General features: G+C 31.7%; 1 protein-coding gene across 1 annotated transcript; it reads right to left on the reverse strand.

The window, feature by feature from the left end:
- Positions 1-121: 121 nt before the first annotated feature.
- On the reverse strand, positions 122-21,728 carry LOC140041096 (transportin-3-like). The gene is made up of 22 exons (XM_072087488.1): positions 21,536-21,728; positions 19,843-19,932; positions 18,825-19,012; positions 14,911-15,067; positions 12,097-12,240; positions 10,527-10,601; positions 9,142-9,242; positions 8,792-8,867; positions 8,128-8,337; positions 7,475-7,582; positions 6,959-7,056; positions 5,999-6,138; positions 5,522-5,713; positions 4,834-4,925; positions 4,416-4,498; positions 3,965-4,166; positions 3,565-3,681; positions 2,969-3,063; positions 2,665-2,821; positions 2,255-2,422; positions 1,510-1,622; positions 122-1,079 (listed from the first exon to the last, which is right to left on the reverse strand). The coding sequence occupies exons 1-22, from the start codon at positions 21,650-21,652 to the stop codon at positions 1,019-1,021; spliced, it is 2,784 nt and encodes a 927-aa protein (XP_071943589.1). The 5' UTR covers positions 21,653-21,728; the 3' UTR covers positions 122-1,018.
- Between the last annotated feature and the right edge of the window lie 1,208 nt (positions 21,729-22,936).

Here is a 22,936-nt window from a genome sequence, read left to right on the forward strand (position 1 = left end):
TTAATAATAAAGATTACCATTTTGTGTACTTCTACGAATTACGCCTGATATTTTCACAATATAATATCTATACAATTTACGACCACACAATTGGAAATGTTTAGTTTTTTTTATTCAGGTGTTTTGACGAAAATACATCTACATATATGCAAGACATTACATCTAAAAAATACATCTAACATAATTTTGTTCAGTGAAGATTAAGAAAAATAAGACTTATTTCTCATGGTAACAATGACTGAATGCAACATTGGCAAAAATTGAATTATTGACATAATTAAAATTGTATTACAACATTTAAGATGAGTTCAAAACATTGGCTTGACTGTTTTTCTTTATTTATTTGAATGATTGAATATTCAATAACAATGTTGACTTCTGTAATCAAACCTAATGTGTTAAGAATCCTAAAGTATGTACTTAAAACAGCTACATTTAATTGTATCTAGTAGCAACATAACATAATGACATTAAGTACACAACATTCTGAAGATGATGTAAAGAAATCTTACAGCAACATTTATATTAAGAAAAGCTATACAAAATGTATACAAAGACCAAGTACATTGTGGTAGGTGATTGATAAGTTAAAACAAAAGCCAGAAACAAAGATTTAAAAACAAAATCAACAAGGTTTAAAACTTAGAAACTTAAAAAATAAAATATTATTTAAAATAAGCAGTTTATTTTTCATATGAAAAATGAATGCACAATTCTGACACACACAAGCTTCATCTTAATTGTACTCCTAAATTTCAGTTATTTCCCATTATTTATCAGTCATATCAATTAAATGTTTACATCATAAACACCTTCCCATGTAAAAATTGCAAGTAGCAGAATTATTTCAGAACATTTGGTTGAACACTTTCCAGAATATAAAAATATGTTAGCAAAAGTATGTTCTATTTTTGTTAACTGCTTAATACACTGTTTACACAAAATGGTTTGGCTAACATTCATGTCACAAAGGATGAACTATGTTTATGTTGTTTAAAAACTTGATTTTTGAGTTCCGCTATCTGAATAAGCGAGCAAAGTCCCGGAGTGCATAGATTATTTCTTTCTGATTTTCCGCCCTGAAAATAATAAAAGAAAACATATAAAGTTGTAGCCTGCATGTTTAAAGCAAAGTAACAGACGATACTTAAATAAGAACTGTTAGTTAAAGAGCAGTGTGATTTCGCAGTATTCTGAGGTTAAAACTATATAAAGCTCTGTGTACACTATCAAACTTATTGTGACAAAAAATGTGATGTGCCCAAATATGGACACGATGATGTCATATCACTACCATATTTGGGTACATCCAACTTTTTTTGAGGGGAAAACCGTGTAGCTTGTCCCATAAAGAGTCTGTATCTCAGCATTGTGTGTAAATAAAGAAATAACATATATTCTATATTTTTATCACCATTACTGCTTGTCTGTGTAAATTTGCCTATATTGCTTCAACATCAGAATACTGCAAAATCACTGCAGTGTAATTTGTTATGGTAAAAAACATACGTTGTGATAGCCTTGTGAAAGTCTGTCAGTTGCTTCTGTGTAGCATTAACTGTTCCTGCATTACCCTGTGTTGGTAGAGCCTTCAGTGCAGTCTCCAACCATTGACAAACAGCCTGTGAATTCAATATATCTGTTATGTGCCTAAAGCCTCTGTTTAATAACTAAAGCTCTGTCTAGACTATCAAACTTTATGTAACAAAAAAATGTGATGTGACCATATATAGACATGATTATGTCATATCACTACCATATTTAAGCTTATCACTATCATATTTGGGCACATCATACTTTTTTGTTAAACTAGTTTGATAGTGTAGATAGAGCTTAAGTCAGGTTTTGCTAGCAATCCAACAGTTTCTGTTGCTGTACTCCTACTAAAATGAGATATTTCCTTTAAATTCCAACCATGTCAAAATAAAGACAATAAACAGAGATTTATTTGACTGCAGGATAAAATGTAAAAAACAATTTCTAAAATCTCATACAATAACATGGACAAGAATTGTGTATTAAAAAGATAGAGCTGAACCCAATAACTTTAGATCAGAAATCAACCACTACATAATCTCATATCATACCTAATTATTTGTACAGTATTCAAAATTCAATAACAAACTGATGATGTCTGGCTGACAGCTTGACGAAACTGTCTTGAAACGTAAGTTAATTTATAGTGGTTTACAATCAATGAATTACATATCAAAGCGTGTTGTCCATAATTTTAAAGATATTACAAAATTCTTACTGCTCTGTCTAACTTCATCAGAAGGAAGAGAACATCGCCTTGGTCTGGAACCATGAAGGACGGCAAGTGAAAGACGCACGCTGTAATGATACCCTTCGTTATTTCTTCTCCGTGAGTAATAAACAATGGTTTTACGAGCGAGACTCTTGTTTCATAATTCTGCTTTTCCTGTAAACAAAATTGTGTAATCAGTAAAATCTGCCAAAAACAGATTCTAAGGTTTATGTGGCATATAAAAAAATATAAAAATTTAAATAAATTAAAGTTACATTTATTATTACTTTAAAGAACCGGTGTACTAGTACATCACAGCCACTGATCATAACTGGGCCCTCTGGAAGACCAGTCTTAGACTGAAGAAGTTACCTAGTATAAATAAATAATAACAAACAAACAATATTAATGAGTACCGGTTTGTCTGTAGCACAGTTGATAAGATCTCTGAAGAACTTCATAACAGATGCATTGGCTTCGCGATGAGATAACGTTATTGCGAAGATTGCACATTCTAAGACGGATTGCATTACTGGAGAACGGAGAATTGCGAGTGGATTCCGTTGAACAAACCTAAACAATGAAACAGGAATAAGAGCTGTTTATCATATATACGTACATATTATAAGGTATCTTCCGAAGGACAAGGCAATGACATGTACTTTACAAGAAAGAAAAACGTTTAAACAAGTGTTTTATAAAGATAAATGTAGAATTAACCTTGCGCAAAGTCTGAACAAGTCATCCACTGTGTCAGGGTGATCACGCAGACCATTCTCAGTTTGAAGCAGTTGAAATGCAGGTACTATGAATGCCTAAAGTTAAACAAATTGTAAAAACATTCTTTTTTACTATTATAATGTCTGGAACGCCATGCATACTAGGCTAGCCCAAGGGTGTCTAGTATTAAATAAATGTGGGGGAATAACCTGTGACTTGCAGCCTAACTGGGCTGAAAAGGTATGGACGGAAAATGCATTAACTTTCTTCTCCTCTAAGGTTCCCTTTGTGTCAAGTGCTGCCACCAAACCGCATCCGTTCGTCTGTCCACGACAGGGGCTGAATGGACCAGTACACAGGGTTAACCCCCTAATCGTTTGAAAGATGAACTGGGTTCTTCAGAGTACACACAAGCCAAATGTCTTATTCGAGAAGATTTGTTCTATAACAATGGTCGAGGAGTGACTTGAATCTGTGCTGATTGTATAGCTATGGTTTGCGGTGCCCCTGTCATAACCGCTTGGCGACTCAACTAGAGTTTACTGTACAATGTAATACAAAATTAATTGTGAAATAACAATAAAGCAAGTACTAACCTGTAACATTTCTAATAGTCCAGCTATACAGCCGTCATCTTTGCCATACTCATCTACCAATATGCTGCCCAAGTAAAGAAAACATGAATGCTGGTGGCTTTGGTAGATGTTCACCATCTGAAAAAAAAGTACAAAATATGAGAAATTATTATCATTAACAATTTCTATGATGACGTAGATTCAACTCCGGTTTCGGTTAGAAATTTCTATATTTAAAACAATAGGGTAATATTTTTGGGTAAATAAATTATATATATAAAAAAAATATTTCAATACTATAATAATCAATAAATCATCATTGTTGTATATTATTACTATGTTTATTATTATGTTTAATTGATTGAATAAAAAATTCCCAAGAAGAGAAAAAAATCGCTAATACCAATACTAATAAACTTACTTGTGAAACTAATGGATTAAGTAAGACCACAGATCCCATACCAACACATCTGATAGCAAACCTCAAGCACCTACAACATCTCTCAATGATTTTAATGTCTGCTTTATAACGGTCACATGCATCTGATAGTACTGGCCAGATGTCTTGTATAAGAGGTTGGCATGGATGTGCTTGTCCATTGTTAACTGATGGATTTGTGTGCCTGGAACAAAAACAAAAAATGAACGCATCCATGAAACACACTCAATATATTTTCCTTTTTACCGAGGATAAAATAAAAAAGTAAATTGAAATCTGTAATTTGTCCAAACTCAGACGTCATAGAAACCATAAACAAAATATTTCCCTTAATGAAATAATACAATCATGCAGACTGTTCTCAAGAACATATTGGAACAAAAAAAAGTCCAGCTTTGCCAGAGTTTGATGAATAAAAACTAAAGATATTTACCTAAATATTTCCGCTAACCTGTCAAGCCAAACAGTTGGATCTCCTTTAGAACCAGATTTTGCAACCTCACCCGACTTTAAAGCCTAGAAAATGAGATAAAAAAGAGAGTTAAAATGGCTACAAGAGCATGATATCAAACTCGTACTCATCTATTTTATATCTAGACATCTTACAAGTAGAGGTTTCATAGTAGAAGCAACCAGTAAAATGTCAGTTTGCTACCAGATTTTATCTGCCTGTAAATAAGGTGTTAATAAAGTGTAATACCTACTACAAACCAATTCAATGTTACCTACTACAAACCAATTCAATGTTACCCACTAAAAAATGTATTTACAACCAAACCCACCAAATCACCTTTACAAAACCATAAAATATATAGTATAATAAAAAATATAAATAAAAATCATTTTCTTACCTGACTTAAGGGAGTAATTTGTACATAGACTAATTGTTTAAGACCTTCTTGTATTTTATCTAAAGGCATCTTTGTTAGCACCAAAGCAGTACCTGCAATAAACAATGAGAGCATTACAAATAATTTTAAAAAAAATAAATTGTATTTTGGATAATGACATAATTGAGGTTAAAACGTTGAATACCATGCTTAGTATACACATATTGTACTATAATGCTTAATACTAAAAAATGTTGTGCTCTAAAGGATTTAAATATACAATGTAAATCACAAAATCTTGTTTTATTTACTTCATGCCCTTGTTATGTGCTCACTAAAGCTTAGTTCCCACTAGAGAAGCAATTCAGAGACATAGATACAATGTAAATCACAAAATCTTGTTTTGTTTACTTCATGCCCTTGTTATGTGCTCACTAAAGCTTAGTTCCCACTAGAGACGCAATTCAAAGACATAGATACAATGTAAATCACAAAATCTTGTTTTGTTTACTTCATGCCCTTGTTATGTGCTCACTAAAGCTTAGTTCCCACTAGAGATGCAATTCAAAGACATAGATGCAAATGCAAGAGAGTTGACCAATAAAAAGCGATGGTTTGAACAATTCAATGCTTGTGATTGATCAAACCACTTGTGTTGCGTCCTTACATTACGTCCTAGTGGGAATCAAGCTTTACTGATTAAACCTACCTTTAAGCAAGCCTACACCAGCTTCATGAGTTAAATTAAAGGAATCCATCGCCTGAACTATTTGTAAGAGTCCATCAAAGTGTTTTATCATTGGTTCTTGACAGCTAGAACAAAGGTTCATTAAAGAAGTGGCAGCGACTGAAGCGAGGGTGTCCACACGTAGACTGTCCATTAAGAAGCTTAAAAGAGGTTCTGTTGGAAAAGTACAGTTCAGCTATTTTTACTAGAGATTTTAGCTTATTTTTTATGCATGAATCATAGAAATTCAAGTTAGGTACTCTGTTGCTGTAGTCATTGTTCTTGAATCAAAATAATACAAATTTTACTTTATTTAACCATGAAGGCCCAGATAAACCAATGTTTGTTCTTTCCTGGGCCATGCAATGAACTTAAGGAAAGAATCTATATTTTTTACTAACGTTCACATATAGATAGGGATCTTATGAAATAGTTGTTAAATATATAAAAGGCAATCACCTAGGTAGTCAGGGTGTTTTTCAATCCACTCAGCAAGCTGACCCAACATTCTTGTGCTTGTGTACTTAACTGCTATGTGTGTGGTGGCTGGAAGGTTGATAATAGCCTGAAGCACCTGGGGTACTATTTCATTCTCTCCACTACAGAAAAAAAAATAAAGCAGTTATAACACAATAGTTTAGGGTACACCATGTTTTCCAAAAAGGAAGTAAAGTAAAGCTCTCTACACTATCAAATTAGTGTGATAACAAAAGTGTGATGTGCCTAAATATGATAGTGATATCACTAAATATAGTAGTGATATGACATCATCATGTCCATATATCAATATGTCACTTTTTTATAGTGTAGACACACCTTTAGGTTGTGAATGTCTGACATTTCAGATGTTATGCTACAACTGTCTACACTATCAAACTAGTTTGACAAAAAGTGTGATATGCTTACATATGCTAGTGATATGACATCATCATGTCTATATATGGGCACATCATGTCCATATATGGGCACATCATGTCCATATATGGGCACATCTCCTTTAAAACACCTGTTTCTCTCTCTGATTTTTTTTAATTTTTTTCCTTCTTTCATTGTTGGCATTCTGTATTTTTATATATATATATATATATTTATTTTCTATATCTTTGTTAATTTTGTGTTTTTATAGTTTATTTTGTATTTTCTGTTTGTTTGAGGGTCCCTAATGATCAGCTGATGCTGGATGGACCACCCTCATAAAATATTGTTGAAATAAATAAATAAAATCACATTTGTTTATCCCATAAAGATTGATAGTGTAGAAAGACCATCAAAGGTGTAACAAAATTAAACTTATTAACTCGCACTGAAACAAAGTAAAGTTAGCCAAAACAATAGCATTATTGTAGTTTATTCGCCATACAAACCTTTAAATGCAATATTAATAAATCATGTAAAAACAAACAAATTTATTTTACTCACGGAAGAATATTTTTGGAAACTGCTGTCATTGTAAAGAGAGCTGCTTCCGTAACTTCCCACGATGCACCACCAGGTTGCGTTGCAATATTGTTAAACATCTGATATGTAAATATTCAGTCATTAGTATTATTCAACTTCTGAATCTCATTAATTTTTTAATTGTATTAAAAGTCAGTGTTATTTTTCATTGTTAATTGGCTGTACTTATAAATAATCACAATTCTGTATTAATTATCATTATTGTAAATAACCCACTGTATGTATATAATCACTATATATATTTTATAATTACTATTGTTTTTTTTTATAAATGATGGTTGGTTCTGTACTACACTTTATTATGGTTAAATGATTATGAAAAAAAATTGTTATGATTGATTGAATAAAGTTCATAAGAAACTAATAATTTCTACCTCATTAATTTGATGCTTTACAAAAGCTAGTGTCAATTATGTTCTAGTAGTGTAAAAAAAATCAATTATTTATTACTTTTTTTTTTAAATATGAAATACTTACTTGAGCAAAGCATGTGGTTGATCCAACAAGGTAAACAACATCTTTTACTAAATCTGATACTCTGAGACGAAACTCACCAAATTCATCATGCTCATCTGGAATTCCTTCCTACAAAAGTTTAAATGAATTATGTTTATTAGACAGTACAGTAGAAGCCCCTTAAGGTACTTTCACATCGCCCCTGGATTCAGTCCGACGCTCTGAGGAAAATATCAAGCACGAATTTGGTTATCCGTTGTCAAGCAAGGTCATTTATGCTCACTGCTGATTGGATAAAAAGAAAAGAAATCATACAATTTCAGAAAAAAAAATGGCTTCTTGATCCAACACTCCAAATTCTGAATCAGGTACATATTCAAATCGTACAAATTTCTTTACCAGTGAACCCATTTTCCACAATATTTTTCTATTTTTTTTTTATTCAAATCTGGCCACAAAAACAGCTTTATGGAATACTTTCTTGTGAAAGGTGAAATAGACATTAACACTACAGTCAACCCCTACGTTTCTTCTATATCTAGGTTTACTGATCATGTATACACATTCATTTTTTTCATCTATTAGTATTAGTCACATAAATAGAATATGCGTGAAGGAATTCATCAGCAGTAGTGCTTACACAAATCAATCAATTGCTAATTGTTCTAACTTACATGATCTGGGTCTAGTTGACAGTGTCCTGATAACGCTGTAATTAGTCTGTGAATATAAGGCCTAAATACATCGTTCAAAATCCTGTTGTCTCGTTTATATAATATTTCAGACATTCTATACCAAAAATTAAACGTAATCTCAGCTACTTCATACTGGCAGTGTCCTACACAATCCAATACAGCACCTAAAATTCTAAGATCGCCCAAATCCTACAAAAGAAAGGGTAAACATAATTTTAATTTATCATTTATAATTTGTTTATTTAATTATTTTTTGATTTGTTTTTCTTTTTCATTCTTCTTGGACACAATTAGCGCTGCTGATGCAAAGTTGTCATTTTGAATAAAGAGTATACAGATTATTCTTATTACAGTAAGCCTTTTTAAAGATTGTTTACAGACTTAAATCAAACACTGTTTGAGTCGAAGTTTGAATAAAGCTCTGTCTACACTATCAAAATTCAAAATTTATGTGACAAAAATGTATGATGTGCCCATGATGATGATGTCATATCACTATCATATTTGGGCACATTACAATTTTGTTAAATTACAGTAGTTTGATAGTGTAGACAAGGCTTAAGTTAAATGCTTCAGATTATTTTAATTCCATATTTTTCGTATTGTAATTTGAAAGAATTATGAATTCAATCATTAACCCTACCCTTCCTGGTGTCTCTACCATCACTTCTAAGAAAGCTTCTGCAAGTTCTGTGAATATCCGACTGTAATTTACACATCTAAAACCAATCACATATAGTTTCTGTGAATATTCATTTTAGATATTAAACTATTAAAGAACTATTGAATTATACTTAAATCAACTATTTTTTTTCATATTCATACACATTTATTCAGTTATAACAATAATAACTGGGGTCCACACTAGAAGCAAAAGTTTGTCTCAAATAACATTTTTAAATGTTATGTTGTGTATATTTTATGAAAGCTACTTTTTTAGTTTAGCTTTCGGTTGAAATAATGGAGGATAATCAATATTTGATGAGTACATACTTATCTATATCTTCTTCAGCTACAGCCATATGGTAGGCTTCATGGAGCTGCATTACACCTTGGTATAAGGAATGTGCTAGTTCAGGATGCTCTTCAATGTCCTGTTCACACAAAACATAGTAAAAAATGAATATTCCAGTGATATTACAGAGACTAACGCTCTGTTTACACTATCAAACTTTGTAACAAAACAATGTGATGATGATGTCGTATCACTACTATATTTTGGCACATCACATTTTTTTGTCAAATAAAGTTTGACAGAGCTTAATACTTTTTTGGGGGGTGGTGTTAAACATATAAAAATTTAGCGATAATTATGTGAAAATAATTACTAATCATTTTACATATTGGTAAATGTTCTAAAACAGGAAGTAAAAGGTAACATGTAGGTCAACAAACAGGAAGTACAGTGCTAAGGTCACATTGACTACAGTAACATGTGTAAACAAATTATTTTACACAACATGGGAAATTACAAAATGATAACTGTAATACATTTTGCCTGATTTGTTTAGCAATATCAGAAATTAAAAAACCAAATGTATTTATAGCAAATCAATATTATTAATTTGTTAACTAATTAAATTGCAATAAGAAGCAGGTGAACGTATAAATAACAAAGCAACGAATGGCGCTGAACTTTAAACAATTTTACACATTTACAATTGAGTCAGAAGTCAACGTCAATATATTGAACACTAAATTTTAAGTGTGGGTTTGAAATGTATTAGTTTTCACAGATCATGGAACCACTAAAGAGTAAAAGACTAGATTAAATGCCCAGACTTGTGTAAACAACTATGTGAACCCATATATTCTTTTCATTCATGTATTCATCAGTAGGAACATCACTTCCATTTATTAATATCATTTGCATATACTAATAATACCATTCAATCAGGGAAGAGTCAAATTTCACTTCTTCCCTGATTCAATTCAACATTAATTTCGACCAAAATCAACATGTATACAAACAAAAAACAAAGTATTATTTGGTCGCGAGACAACAGAGACTCAAACAAGTTTGTCACTGTCGCCCCTCCTCATGATACATAACCATTACATAACGTATGAAAACATAAAAACAATTTTCTAATCAACCACAAAAAAAAACTTTTAACAATCAGTAGTACAAAATACATTTAAAATTAGGGTGTGGGATTAGACCTGAAGTAGGATCATACCAGAGGATATACGGTATTAATATTCATATACAGAAGTACAGTATACATAGAAAAATGTGTTTCTACGAGACATAAATACAAAACTATACAATATTCATTGACAAAACAGTACTGTACATCCATGTATGAAATGTTTGAATCTGAAAATAATTCACAGATTTTATGGCAAAATATGAATTATATATGTTAATTAGTTACCTCCATGGAATACAAAGCAGCCACTACATTATCACTTGCTGCCTCGTGCAACATTGAAGGTGAGTTATGGTTCATCTGTAGAAAACAACATTCATTATTCATGTTACTGTAAATGCTTAAGATTTCAAGACTAGCCAATTTATTGTAGGCTTGTAAAGTTGCTGGAATTGTCATGGGAAAGCTTAATTCAGTAATAACATTCAATTAGAGAGAAACGATAAAAAAAAACCAGTCTTAGAAAATACAGAATGGTCACAACAAGTAGAGGTTATTCATTCATACACAAGGTACTGTAGTAAAATTAATGACGCAGTTTATATATTTGTGAAAATGAAAAACATTTAACTTGTACAAAATGGTGGATTATCTTATATTTTATATAATCCAGTTATGTATTTATTATGAACTTATGAGTATGATATTTGATCTGATTTGAAGCGATCATCAATGTTTTGGTTTTAACCAATCTATTTTAAATTGTAAAAGTGTGTCACTGCTGGTTGGGACGTCCCATCGAAAGCGATTGAGTTCGCTGTTTGAGTCCCCCGGGTCTAGCATGTGTGATGTATTGTATTGTAAAATCCGGAATAAATTAAATTATCATTGAATAAAACAAATCATCACTACATATCATGGTGGAAAAAAAATTGAAAATTGACCACAAACATATGACCATTTAAACCAGCTAATTAATAAATATAATAATTAATTTCATTTTGATTTTTAATATAAACTCCGATACAGTCAACTCTCCCAATACTGGATATCCAGTTTTCACGTTTCCAAGCCTGGTATTGGAAGAGTTGACTGTAGTGTATTTCAACCATGAAAAGGTTAATACAGTCATTAAAAGGCTTGCAGCCAGCTGCATTATAGTTGTTATTGTATAGCAATATAATTAATAATTACACTAATCAATTGACTTGAAGACAGGTATATTACAAAATGTTTATAAGCTGTTAATGATGATTGATCTATTTTGAATAATCGCAGTGTATACATATGAATATAATATTCAGGACACGACAGGCTTAGCTCTGTCTACACTAAAATGTGATGTGATGTGCCCATATATAGACATGGTGATGTCATTATCATATTTAAGCATATTACTATCATATTTAAGCATATGACTACCATATTTTGGGCACATAACAATTTTTTTGTCAAACTAGTTTGATAGTGTAGACAGACCTTAATATACTGTACTCATCTAAACAGTTAAATATCCCTAGCAATCATATTTAAAAAAATATTATGTCTTTAGCCTTTTGAAATCTGCACTGCTGTGATGTATGCTGATAATTAAAATTTTATGGGGACATTTGAAATAAGAATATATTTCATAATAATAATAAAAATTCAGAAAATAAATATATATGAGAGATATGGAATATCATGATGGTACAGTTAAAGTTTCTACTTAAAACATCAGATGTGAAAAACAATGTGATTACTTTAAATAAATTCCATCTCTTATTTTTTTATTTATTTCTACATCAAATATCTAATAATTGCGTGATCAAATCGGAATTAAACAGGATTGAACTTAAAAAAAAGGAAGACTTACAAGAATTTGAAAGTTAACAGTGAGTATCTTGCTGGAAGCAACGTCTCTGCTTGGTAACGCTTGCAAGTAGAACCAACTAGCAAGGCACTTGAATACACGCCCTAATATCCTGTGATCATTCTGATATGTTTCGCTACATGCCGTCTGGAAAATAATTATACAAGAATAACAACAAGTTCACTAGCCAAGACGGTTAACTTATAAATATATAAAACGTAATTTTGTCCCTTTCTGCCGAATCTAACTAGAGGAAAGCTACTGTAGTGACCTAAACATATGTTCTGTTTAAAAGAAAAACCTAATCTTAATTTGGATATGCATCTTGATATTTCTTTTATGAATAATTAATTAGTTTCTTTTTGGTTATCCGCCTCAAGCGGATAACCTTTGTTATTGTAGTGTTACTTTTTTTTTTTATTATTCTTCTTTCTTTCTCCGATTTTGTGTACGCGTTTTCTCTTGAACGTGTTAACATAACATTTTGTAACTTGGTCAACATATAGACAATTAACTGAAGATGTACTGCGAAGCTTTTTGACAATGTCAGATCCGCGTAGCGTAAGTTACGCGCGATTTTCTGAAAATCTTAAATCGGTCATAACTTCGAAACCGATAAATATTTTTTAACGAAATTTTCAGCCACGTTTTCTTCACATCAATGGCTAACTTTTTCGCTCTTCAGCAAATTTTTGAACACTAGAAAGTCTGCGCGTAAACTGCGTTTGAAATTTTAAAATGCTCCTAATTTGTGCACGCTGTTTCTCTGTAACGCGTTAACATAACATTTTGTAACTTGTTCAACATATAGACATTTTACTGAAGTTGTCCAGCCAAGCTTTTTGACGATGTCAGAGCCGCGTAGCGTAAGTTACGCGTGATTTTCTGAAAATCTTAAATTGGTTATAACTTCGAAACAAATGAATATTTTTTAACGTCATTTTCAGCCACGTTTGCTTCACATCAATAGTTAACTTTTTTAACGCTATCGCAATTTGTAACATTAGAAAGTGCGCGCGTAAATGGCGTTTGAAATTTTAAAATGCTTCAAATCAATTTCTGATTAAATTAGAGCACGATTCAGGTCATTTTAAGCGTTTAAAAAATTGCCACTGGTGCGCACATTTTTACGCGCGCACGGCGCAGGGAACAGGTATGAGCATTTCTTTTACACGATTTGTGTTTTTAAATCTTCTGTTAACAATTTTACGTTATTTTATTCACTTTTCAACTTGAAATGGCGTTCTACGAGCACGTTAAACATGACAGGTTGCGCACGAAAACGTCAACAAATTGTGAAAATGTTCCAAAATATGTCTACTTTTAAAAATGACACAGTTCATCAGAATGCAAGGTTACCCCCATTTTTTATTTTAATTTCTTGCAGTGTATGAATCATAGGTCTGATTTATTATAGTGTTGAATGCTAAAACGTGTTTGATGGCTACATTATTTGCATATTAAATATAATTTTTGAAATATTTATCATCAAACAAACATAAACTTATTCAAAGAGCAAAACAATAAACATAACATTTATCTTTTTTCTTTACATGTTAATATATAAAACTTGAAAGTATGTACTTTCATAAAATATCAGCGTTTAAAATTTTTGAAGATTTCATCATAGTAAAATTTATGATTTAAGTTTGATATGTAATAATCAACTTGCATCGAGGGGGTTCACGACATACCGAATGAACGAGGACTCTTTCTTCGGATTTTCGTCAGCAGGTGGTCATATGGCTCGATGTGTAATGCAACCGACTTTGGTATCAGAGGTACCGGGTTCGAGTTCCGTCACGGGAAAACAATTAATTAAAAGGGTTTAGTTGGTTATTACACTGAGAGGGCAGTTTTAATTTTGAATAGCCTACTTTTTTTGGAAAAGTCATAACTTGGAAGTACTTGAATACGCAAGATACGCTTTGTTGCTGGCGGATAACCAAACTCGTCCTCAAGTGACGAGTTTAAGTTCTAGTTAACATTTGTTTTCTGCGAAAGATAATTTTGTATGTATAGTCATGTTGAGAATGAAAATACTCTCTCACACCATATGTTGGTCTTTATAATCGGCATTCCGGTGAGAACGCGTACTGACCGTGCAGAGTCACTAAAAAATTACTAATTGATAATAGACCTTGACGGAAAAACAGACAGAAAAAAATGGCACATTAAGAAACAATATGTGACAATTTGACACTATGTCTCCTTGTGAATTATTGTAATTGCTAAATCTACTTAGAATGAAGACCTCTTAGTACTTTATTAAAGCTCTTAGGAACGCTACTTGCTCAAAAACACATCATTTAGTGATTTTATGTAGTGGCTAATAAACACACCTCATCATAGTTTGAAAAAAACTACAGTACAAAATTCATATACAAATTACTATGTGCCATGGTGTTCCAAATATAAATATATATTTCTAATTTTATTATATACTGTTGAAGGGCTAGTGTTGCTCGAAAGCTCTGCTAATTTTTCTGGCTGTATCGTTTATTTTGTATCTCCATTGACATCCAGCCACTGATACCCACAGCATTGTCTATTTTTCGATAATTTGCCTTTGGATTCTAACTTTATAATATATACACACATTTCCAAAAGTGAAGTTAACTGGCTATTAATTTACTAAAAAAACATAGAGACTAAAGCTCTGTCTACACTATCAAACTAGTTTTAAAAAAGTGTGATGTGCCCATATATGGTAGTGATATGCCCAAATATGGTAGTGATATGACATCATCATGTGCATATATGGGGACAGCACATTTGTTTGTCACATAAAGTTTGATAGTGTAGACAAGGCGTTACCATCAAGGTGAGAACTGCTGGGGCTGATTCCCCGAGTTCCAGTCGGAATTCTTCACGTCGGTTCTGACCAAGTCGTAGCGACCTGCTATGAACTTCTTCTGGAAGCACTATTAGGATTTCCAATAAGATCGGTATATGCAATGGATTACTACTAAATCTGAAAAAAAAACAGGAAAAAAATATAATTTAACTTTAATTTAATGCTAGTCATTTTTTGACATTTAAATGACTAAAACACGCAAGATTATGTACATTACAATGACATCACTAGAATCCAATAAAGTACAAAATGACTATTATTTATGAGGGTTTTATAGATTGTATTCTGAATGTCGTCTGAATATTAATCCAAACAGTTTGAAAGCATTTAATAACAATTTCTACAAGCATTTAGGAATTTCCCACCCACTACTTTGATTAATTAAAACAATATTGTTGATACTATAGTATGATTACAATACATTAATTGTACAAGCTATTTTTTCCATAATTTGTTTAAATGTCATTTGTCAATTAATAATTAAGGTGTAAGCATTGGGCTATAAAACTCTAAGTGTATAAAATGTAAATTAAATTCAGAAGAATACTAATCCGAAAAAAAAGTTCTAAATTCTACACTAACTAGTGTGATGTGGCCAAATATGGTAGTGCTATGCTCATATATGGTAGTTACATGACATCATCATGTCCATAAATGAACACTTCACATTTTTTGTCACATAAAGTTTGATGGAGTAGACAGAGCTTGGGACTTAGAATGTCTCTTCCATACTGTAGTAAATTTTACTTTTAACACAAACCACATGATTTACTTAGACACTCATATATCAATAAATTACACCACCTTAACAACAAACAAATTACATTATTGCATTTACCAAAAACCATATCAAAAATATACTTATGTACACAGAACATCAAACCATAACCCATCCATTTTCAAAAGTATTATCAAAACAGAAACACATCGATACAACAGACTTTCATGTAACAAACATGAATATATACACATAAACACACTTTTCAAACTTCGATTACAAAAACTGGGATACAGTAAAAAATTCATCCGAAAACACAAACAACCTTATAAGAAAAGCTGGAAAAAGAAAGTAAAGAACACTACAAAAGACAAACACACATTATTTATCAAGACTAAATACGACAGAACAACAGACACATCTGACATCATACAAGGCATAATCAACAACCATAAACATATGATCGACACACATTACAACATTAAATTCATCAACTATAATGACAAGAAATTAAAACAAATTTGCTGCACAAGTACAAAATTACATAGCAAATTATCCAACGTCATTTAAGTATATATGTATATATAATTTTGATAATTTTTTATTTTTCAAATATAACTTACTGATATTTTACTCTATTATTTATAATTAATGTAATATGATACACTTTCGTAAATAAACTTATTTTATTCTAAACAATTGTATTGTTCATATTTGTATCAAACTTTAAAAGATAATTTTTCTGAAAATATGTCCTAATTAATATACATATTCCCCCCGCCCCCACGCCAGACTAACAATAACTAAATACAACTAATGTATCTCTTCATAAATATAACCAAACCAAACCCTCTAAATAATATAAACGAAAACTATTATTAAACCTAATTCAAAAAAATAATCGGAAATAAAAGTAATAATTAAATAGGCCTAGCTTAAAACGCGTTTTTGAAAAAAACCGCGTTTTCAAGGTAACCGCGTCTTCAGATACTACATTCTAATACACGCGCACACCAAACTTTCGAACTTGCAACTTTCAAACATAACATTTATCACAGTCACGTAGACAAGTAAAGACGGTAAATATCAAGCAACTTTTAAATAAGGTGAGATCTATATAGACGTTACATTATATTAATTATAAAACATTATTATTTATTTAGCATATAGAATAAAACGAATTTATCAAATTAATTATTACATATATGACATATTAAATTTAACGAATTTATAAAATTATTATATATAATATTCTCAACATAGACCTATATAAACAAATTTTTTCCATAAACGCAGAAACATATCAATACTGAAACCAATACTGAAACGAATACCATTTTAATCCTCAAGCAAAATTTATTTTTAAGAAGGTAAGACTTTTAATATAGACCGAGACTTTTTACATATTATAATATTTAATAACAAAATATTTTTACTTAATAGTTATCAATATTAATTATCTACACTCTACCATTTTCATAATAAGATATTGTGGAACCACGTCAGGTCAAGTTCAATATTGAATATCGAAACGTGGCAGGCTGAAGGCGCTTGACCTTTGACAAGATCGCCTAAATTTTTAATATATTAACTTTACAATACTTAGTGTTGTATATTCTGGTACAGCCGCTCCATAATCTCTTTGCTTTTCTTCCTTATATCTATATTTTTAATTTATACTAACAAATATCCTTTTTTTTTTTTTTTTTTTTTTTTAATAATATATCAAACATTTATTAAATAATATTTATTGCATAATATGCAATCTACGATAATTGAATTAATTGATATAACAAATTTATTAAATACATAACATCATTTGAATAAAAAGAACAAATCACACATCTACACGTACGTAATCAAACATCGTATACTCTATCTCTAACAATTTTTTCAAACTTCTGTCGACTAAAGCCGAAGTATAGTCGTTATCGCGGAACCGTTCTATGGTTACCACCAGGTAGGCTTACTTCATCAAAGCTTCTATGAATGGATGTACTGGTTGGGAACAGAAAAACTAGTAGACCATACCCAGTACCGTTTTGATTTAGATCAATCGGGAAATTAACCTCACGAATATTATTAAATACATAACATCATTTGAATAAAAAGAACAAATCACACATCTACACGTACGTAATCAAACATCGTATACTCTATCTCTAACAATTTTTTCAAACGTCTGTCGACTAAAGCCGAAGTATAGTCGTTATCTCGGAACCGTTCTATGGTTACCACCAGGTAGGCTTACTTCATCAAAGCTTCTATGAATGGATGTACTGGTTGGGAGCAGAAAAACTAGTAGACCATACCCAGTACCGTTTTGATTTCGATCAATCGGGAAATTAACCTCACGAATTAGCAAAATATAAGGGTACTTTGGTGAAATATATGTTCTTTTTTCTTACTCCATTAGTAAATGCAAAACCATTTATAAATGATATGCTATCCAGGTAAAGCATAAACACGCTGTAGAATCTAAACTCTCCTTTTGTTAAACATGACTAAATGTTACAATGACGCAAACGGCTACAAGATTGATGGTGTCATTATTTATTAGCTTGTTCTCTATGCTACATCTTACATTTAAAGGTACTGTAGTATAGGTACTGTAGTATAGGTACTGACATTAATAATAGAGACTGTATGTAAATGTTAAACAACAACAATACTTTTTCTGATATTGTTTTTTATACTTGTTTTTATGGCATAGCTCTTTGGGCTACAATAGTCATATTTGTTTTTATTTATTTATATGTTGAATAAAATATACCGAAATATATATTGTTTTACGACGATGAAACATAAATATATTTTATTTATTTTTAATTTTTTTTAATGTTTTTTACTTTTTTAAAACTGGTTTTAACTTTACATTGAAGTTCATTTATTAATTGCAATTATTAATTTATTTTTTTAATCAAAATCAAAATTGTTTAATTTAGTGAATTCACATCTAAAACTTATTGAAGAAAGTCTTCTTGTCTATAATTACCATTTAAACAAAATACCTATGTAAATTATGGTATTCGAATGAAAGGTCATACGTTCTGGTATACAAATATAAAGTGTAAGGTATATGTTGAATTTGTGCTGTATTGTTTAGGAACACTTTATAAAGTATGGTAGTTAATATGTTAAAATAAAACAACTCACTTCTGAATTAAAAACGCCGCAGAATTGCGCCACTGTGGCATCTGAAGAGCAAGATCTGCAAGGGCAAGACACAGCTGGGTCATTATCACCTGGAAGTTGGGGTCACTAAGAACTTCTATGTGATTAATGATTGAATTCCGTAAGGATTCATGCGATTCAACCGGAAGCTCGTGGAAGGAGTACTGGATCTGAAATTGAAAAAAAAAATAGTTTTTAGGAGAGCGAAACTAATGATTACAAATGTCAGTGAAATTAAATGATATAGAAACAAACCTAAAGCTCTGTCTACACTATCAAACTAGTTTGACAAAAAAAAGTATACTGTGCCCAAATATGGTAGTGATATGCACAAATATGGGAGTAATATGACATCATAATGTCTATATATGGGCACATCACATTTTTTGTCACATAAAAGTTCAGGCTTAGGCTGGTGTAACAAGAAATGCTTAATCTCCATAGAAACATCATAAATGACTCAACTGCTATAGATGGTATTTATCTTTTATCTTTCAACACTGTTTATTGCATTAATGATTTATCATTATTTATCATTCTTCAACTATCTAGCGTTTATTGATATCCATCATCAGATTTTGGTCTACACTATCAAACTTCATGTGACAAAAAAGTTTGATGTGCCCAAATATGGTAATGATATTTCCAAAAATGGGCACATCACATTTTGTTGTCACATGAAGTTTGATAGTGTAGACCAAAATATGATGATGGATATCAATAAATGCTAGATAGTTGAAGAATGATTGATAAATAATGATAAATTAAAGTTTGATAGTGTAGACAGAGCTTTATGTATAACAGAGTTCCCTTATCCCGTGGAGAATCTTAACTTGTTAACTTATAGTTTGCAACACACAGTGTGAAATGTGACATCTTATTTTTAATTAATCGATCACATTGTCACCCACATCACCATGGTAAAATTCATTTTCAATATTATAAAATTAAACGACTGCAATGACATGATGATGTATTATACAATATACAAAAAAAGTACCTTAGTACGCATCGTCTGTGCTGCAATATAACATGATTCGACATCTTGTTTTCGTTGAAGCAATTCGTCCGAGATCTGCCACGCATAGATCTGTCAAAAAATAGATGTGTTAATAGTATGTACGGTAGTGTGAAGAATTTTCCTTCTACTGTATAATGTGTTAACATGCTGACTAATTCGTTAGAAATCTAGAACAGAATCTGATGTATTTTAATGTCAGATTCACTGGCTGTTGAAAACTGTTAGTTACAGCTTTAGTACTCTACAATACACATTATACAGGCAACTGGTTGTAAATGTGCTGTGTGAAGATAGGCGTGGCACCACATTTCAAGGTGGGCGGGGCACCACATTACAAGGTGGGTGGGGCATACCACATTTTAAGATGGATGGGAGACAGCACATTTCAAGTTGGGTTGGGACACCACATTTCAAGGCCTTCACACCCAGCATTAATTTATTTCCACTGAGTACTTATTTCAACACAGCACCGCTCAAGAAACCTCTAAATGCCTGAAACCTGACTGTTTGACAAATTTTTCTAGATACAGGGTTCTCACTATGGTGGTCGGCACCATCATTATTTGTGCTGAATATTATTATTCTTAAAACGATACAATACTGTATATACTTAGATATATATTTTTTGTTAGTAAATTCAGTTTTTATGATTAAAACATTAGAGAATTGCCAGGACAGTCACCTCCCTCAAGAGAGAGGGGAGGAAGCTATGAGGCATACCACCAATACTCATCTACAGTATAAAAACCCACTTACAAACATATCGTCACAAATTTATACATTTAAATTGTAACTTTGTTAGGGCAGTCACCTCCCTCAAGAGAGTGAGGGGAGGAAGCTATGAGGCATACCACCAATCAATACTCATCTACAGTATAAAAACCCACTTACAAACCTATCGTCACAAATTGATACATTTAAATAATAAATTGTAACTTTGTTAGGGCAGTCACCTCCCTAAAGAGAGGGGAGGAAGCTATGAGGCATACCAGCACTTCCTATTCAACACATTTTTGATGTCAAAATTGTGCATTCATGGGCCATGCTTGCCAAATGCAATGGAAACTGGAAAAAATGAAAGCTAAAAAGAAAGTAACCAAACAATTATAAGTTACAGTTAAATGGACTTTAAATATTTAAAATTACTGTAAATTTGTTTATATTTCTTTATCATAAAATATTATAGAACTTTGATTTTTTTTTTTTTTTTATAGTAGTTCTATATATTAAACCCTTGAAAAAAAATTAGCTTGTTAGTATTAATTAATAGAATCTCTTCTAATAAAGGCAAAATTAAACTAAAAATATAGGCTAGCCTAGCCTCTAGGCCTGTATAGTATAGATAGGCCTAGCCTAGGCCTAGCCTAGAAGGGCCTAGGCTAGCCTAGCTAGAGGTTATTAGAAAATATTTTTGCCTAACTAAATCAAAAATTGTATTCATAATAATATATTTTTTCCGTATTTTGTTATATTATTACATAAAAATAGGACAGGATATACCTAGTAAGTTAGCCCCTTATTCTAAAACGTCGGATGTCTGCTAGGCCTAGGTCAACATAACGAGAAGCCGAACAAGCGAGTCCGTTCATCTTGCAGTGCCTCGTCGAGGCCTGTTCTGATGCTGAACCCAGCCGGCCTAGCCTACATGAACTGTGTGAGAAATGGAACTTACCGACTGTTGAAACTCTCCAAGCCATGTCGATGCCCTTTCTTTTTCTGCAACATCTGGGTTGTGGTAAAGAGTTTGAACTGCCTGTATGACAGTGTCAACAGGAGGAGCTGACTGCATGTTGTAGAAATGTCAAAATAACAGTTTATTTCCTATCCTTTTACTTTCTCGTTTTCGCCCAAACTCACAACATGGAGCTGTGTCAGAGGTCAACAACGTGAACATTATTATATCCGGTGTGTGGCGTCATCATAATTGTAGCCTGGTTCCCGGCGCGGCGCCGTGCATTCTCATATTATCATTCACGCAAATTATGTATTTCAACATTTATATTTTTTCTCCAGTAAAAAAAAATATTGCATTTATTTCCTCTCATATAAGCTTCTATATGTAATAAATGAATATATTAACAAATGGGATTAAATTACACTCTGAACATGGACCTAAAATTTACTACAGGTCCATGATGGTCTAAATACGCCTACACAAAAGGCGACAAAATGAATTTGTTTACTACATGGAACAAGAAAATCGATTGCTGAAAATACAGCAAGGCAATTAAACAAGAATATATACATTTGGAGCCTTAGAAAAGATAATAAAATTCATATAAATAATGGATGTAAGAGATCTAATATAAAATAAATCATGATGTGATTTATTAGGCATATTCATTTTAGATTTTAGATTTTAAAAATAGGCCTATTTTTTAAAGCAATTTTAAAAGTGTTAAACTCTTTTAAACTCTGCTCCCTTCCTTCGTGCATGAAGTTAATTCATCGTTATTAAGCCTTGTCTACGCCTACACTAACAAACTTTATGTGACAAAAAATGCGATGTGCCCATATATGGACATGATGATGTCATATCACTACTATATTTGGGAATATCACTACCGTATTTTGATATGAATGTCTAAAGCCAAATAAATTATTTTACAGTGGACAGGTTGCATTTAGTGTCAGTTGCTGCAATCATAAATATTGATTCATTTTGTTTGATATTTGACAATTGTTGATATTTCAATTGGGTTTTCTCAGAAGCACAAAGAGCGCACATTCAGGCCCAACCGTATTTGCTATTGATCCACCGGCGGGGAGATGACGACGTCAAGACTTTCATGTAGTGTGTATGACGTTTTACGCGTAATACGTGATGCATGGTAAACAAAGTGGACTCACTGTACATTATAGATAATTGCTGAATTATAATTTGAAATAATAATTTCCTTTTTGCTTATTATTTCTCTTAAAATTTGATAAAATATATCAATCGCTAAAGCTGCCGCACCCCCAAAATGCACTTCGCGCATGCACCGCAAGCCCAGTTGGCCACCAATCATTGATGTGTCGTCATGATTAATCTAATTATGTTCGCGTTAAAACGCAAGCTTAAATTTTCATC

This window comes from Antedon mediterranea, chromosome 2 (genome assembly GCF_964355755.1).
Source record: "Antedon mediterranea chromosome 2, ecAntMedi1.1, whole genome shotgun sequence".
Classification (NCBI taxonomy): Eukaryota; Metazoa; Echinodermata; class Crinoidea; order Comatulida; family Antedonidae; genus Antedon; species Antedon mediterranea.

What these genes read in the sequence shown, in the direction of transcription:
- LOC140041096 (XM_072087488.1), bottom strand. Translation starts at nt 21,652, where the DNA reads ATGCAGTCAGCTCCTCCTGTTGACACTGTCATACAGGCAGTTCAAACT. An exon ending in CACAGACGATGCGTACTAAG is followed by an intron (nt 19,013 to 19,842) that starts GTACTTTTTTTG and finishes TTTCAATTTCAG; the next exon opens with ATCCAGTACTCCTTCCACGA. An exon ending in TGATGAAGTTAGACAGAGCA is followed by an intron (nt 1,623 to 2,254) that starts GTAAGAATTTTG and finishes TTGAATTCACAG; the next exon opens with GCTGTTTGTCAATGGTTGGA.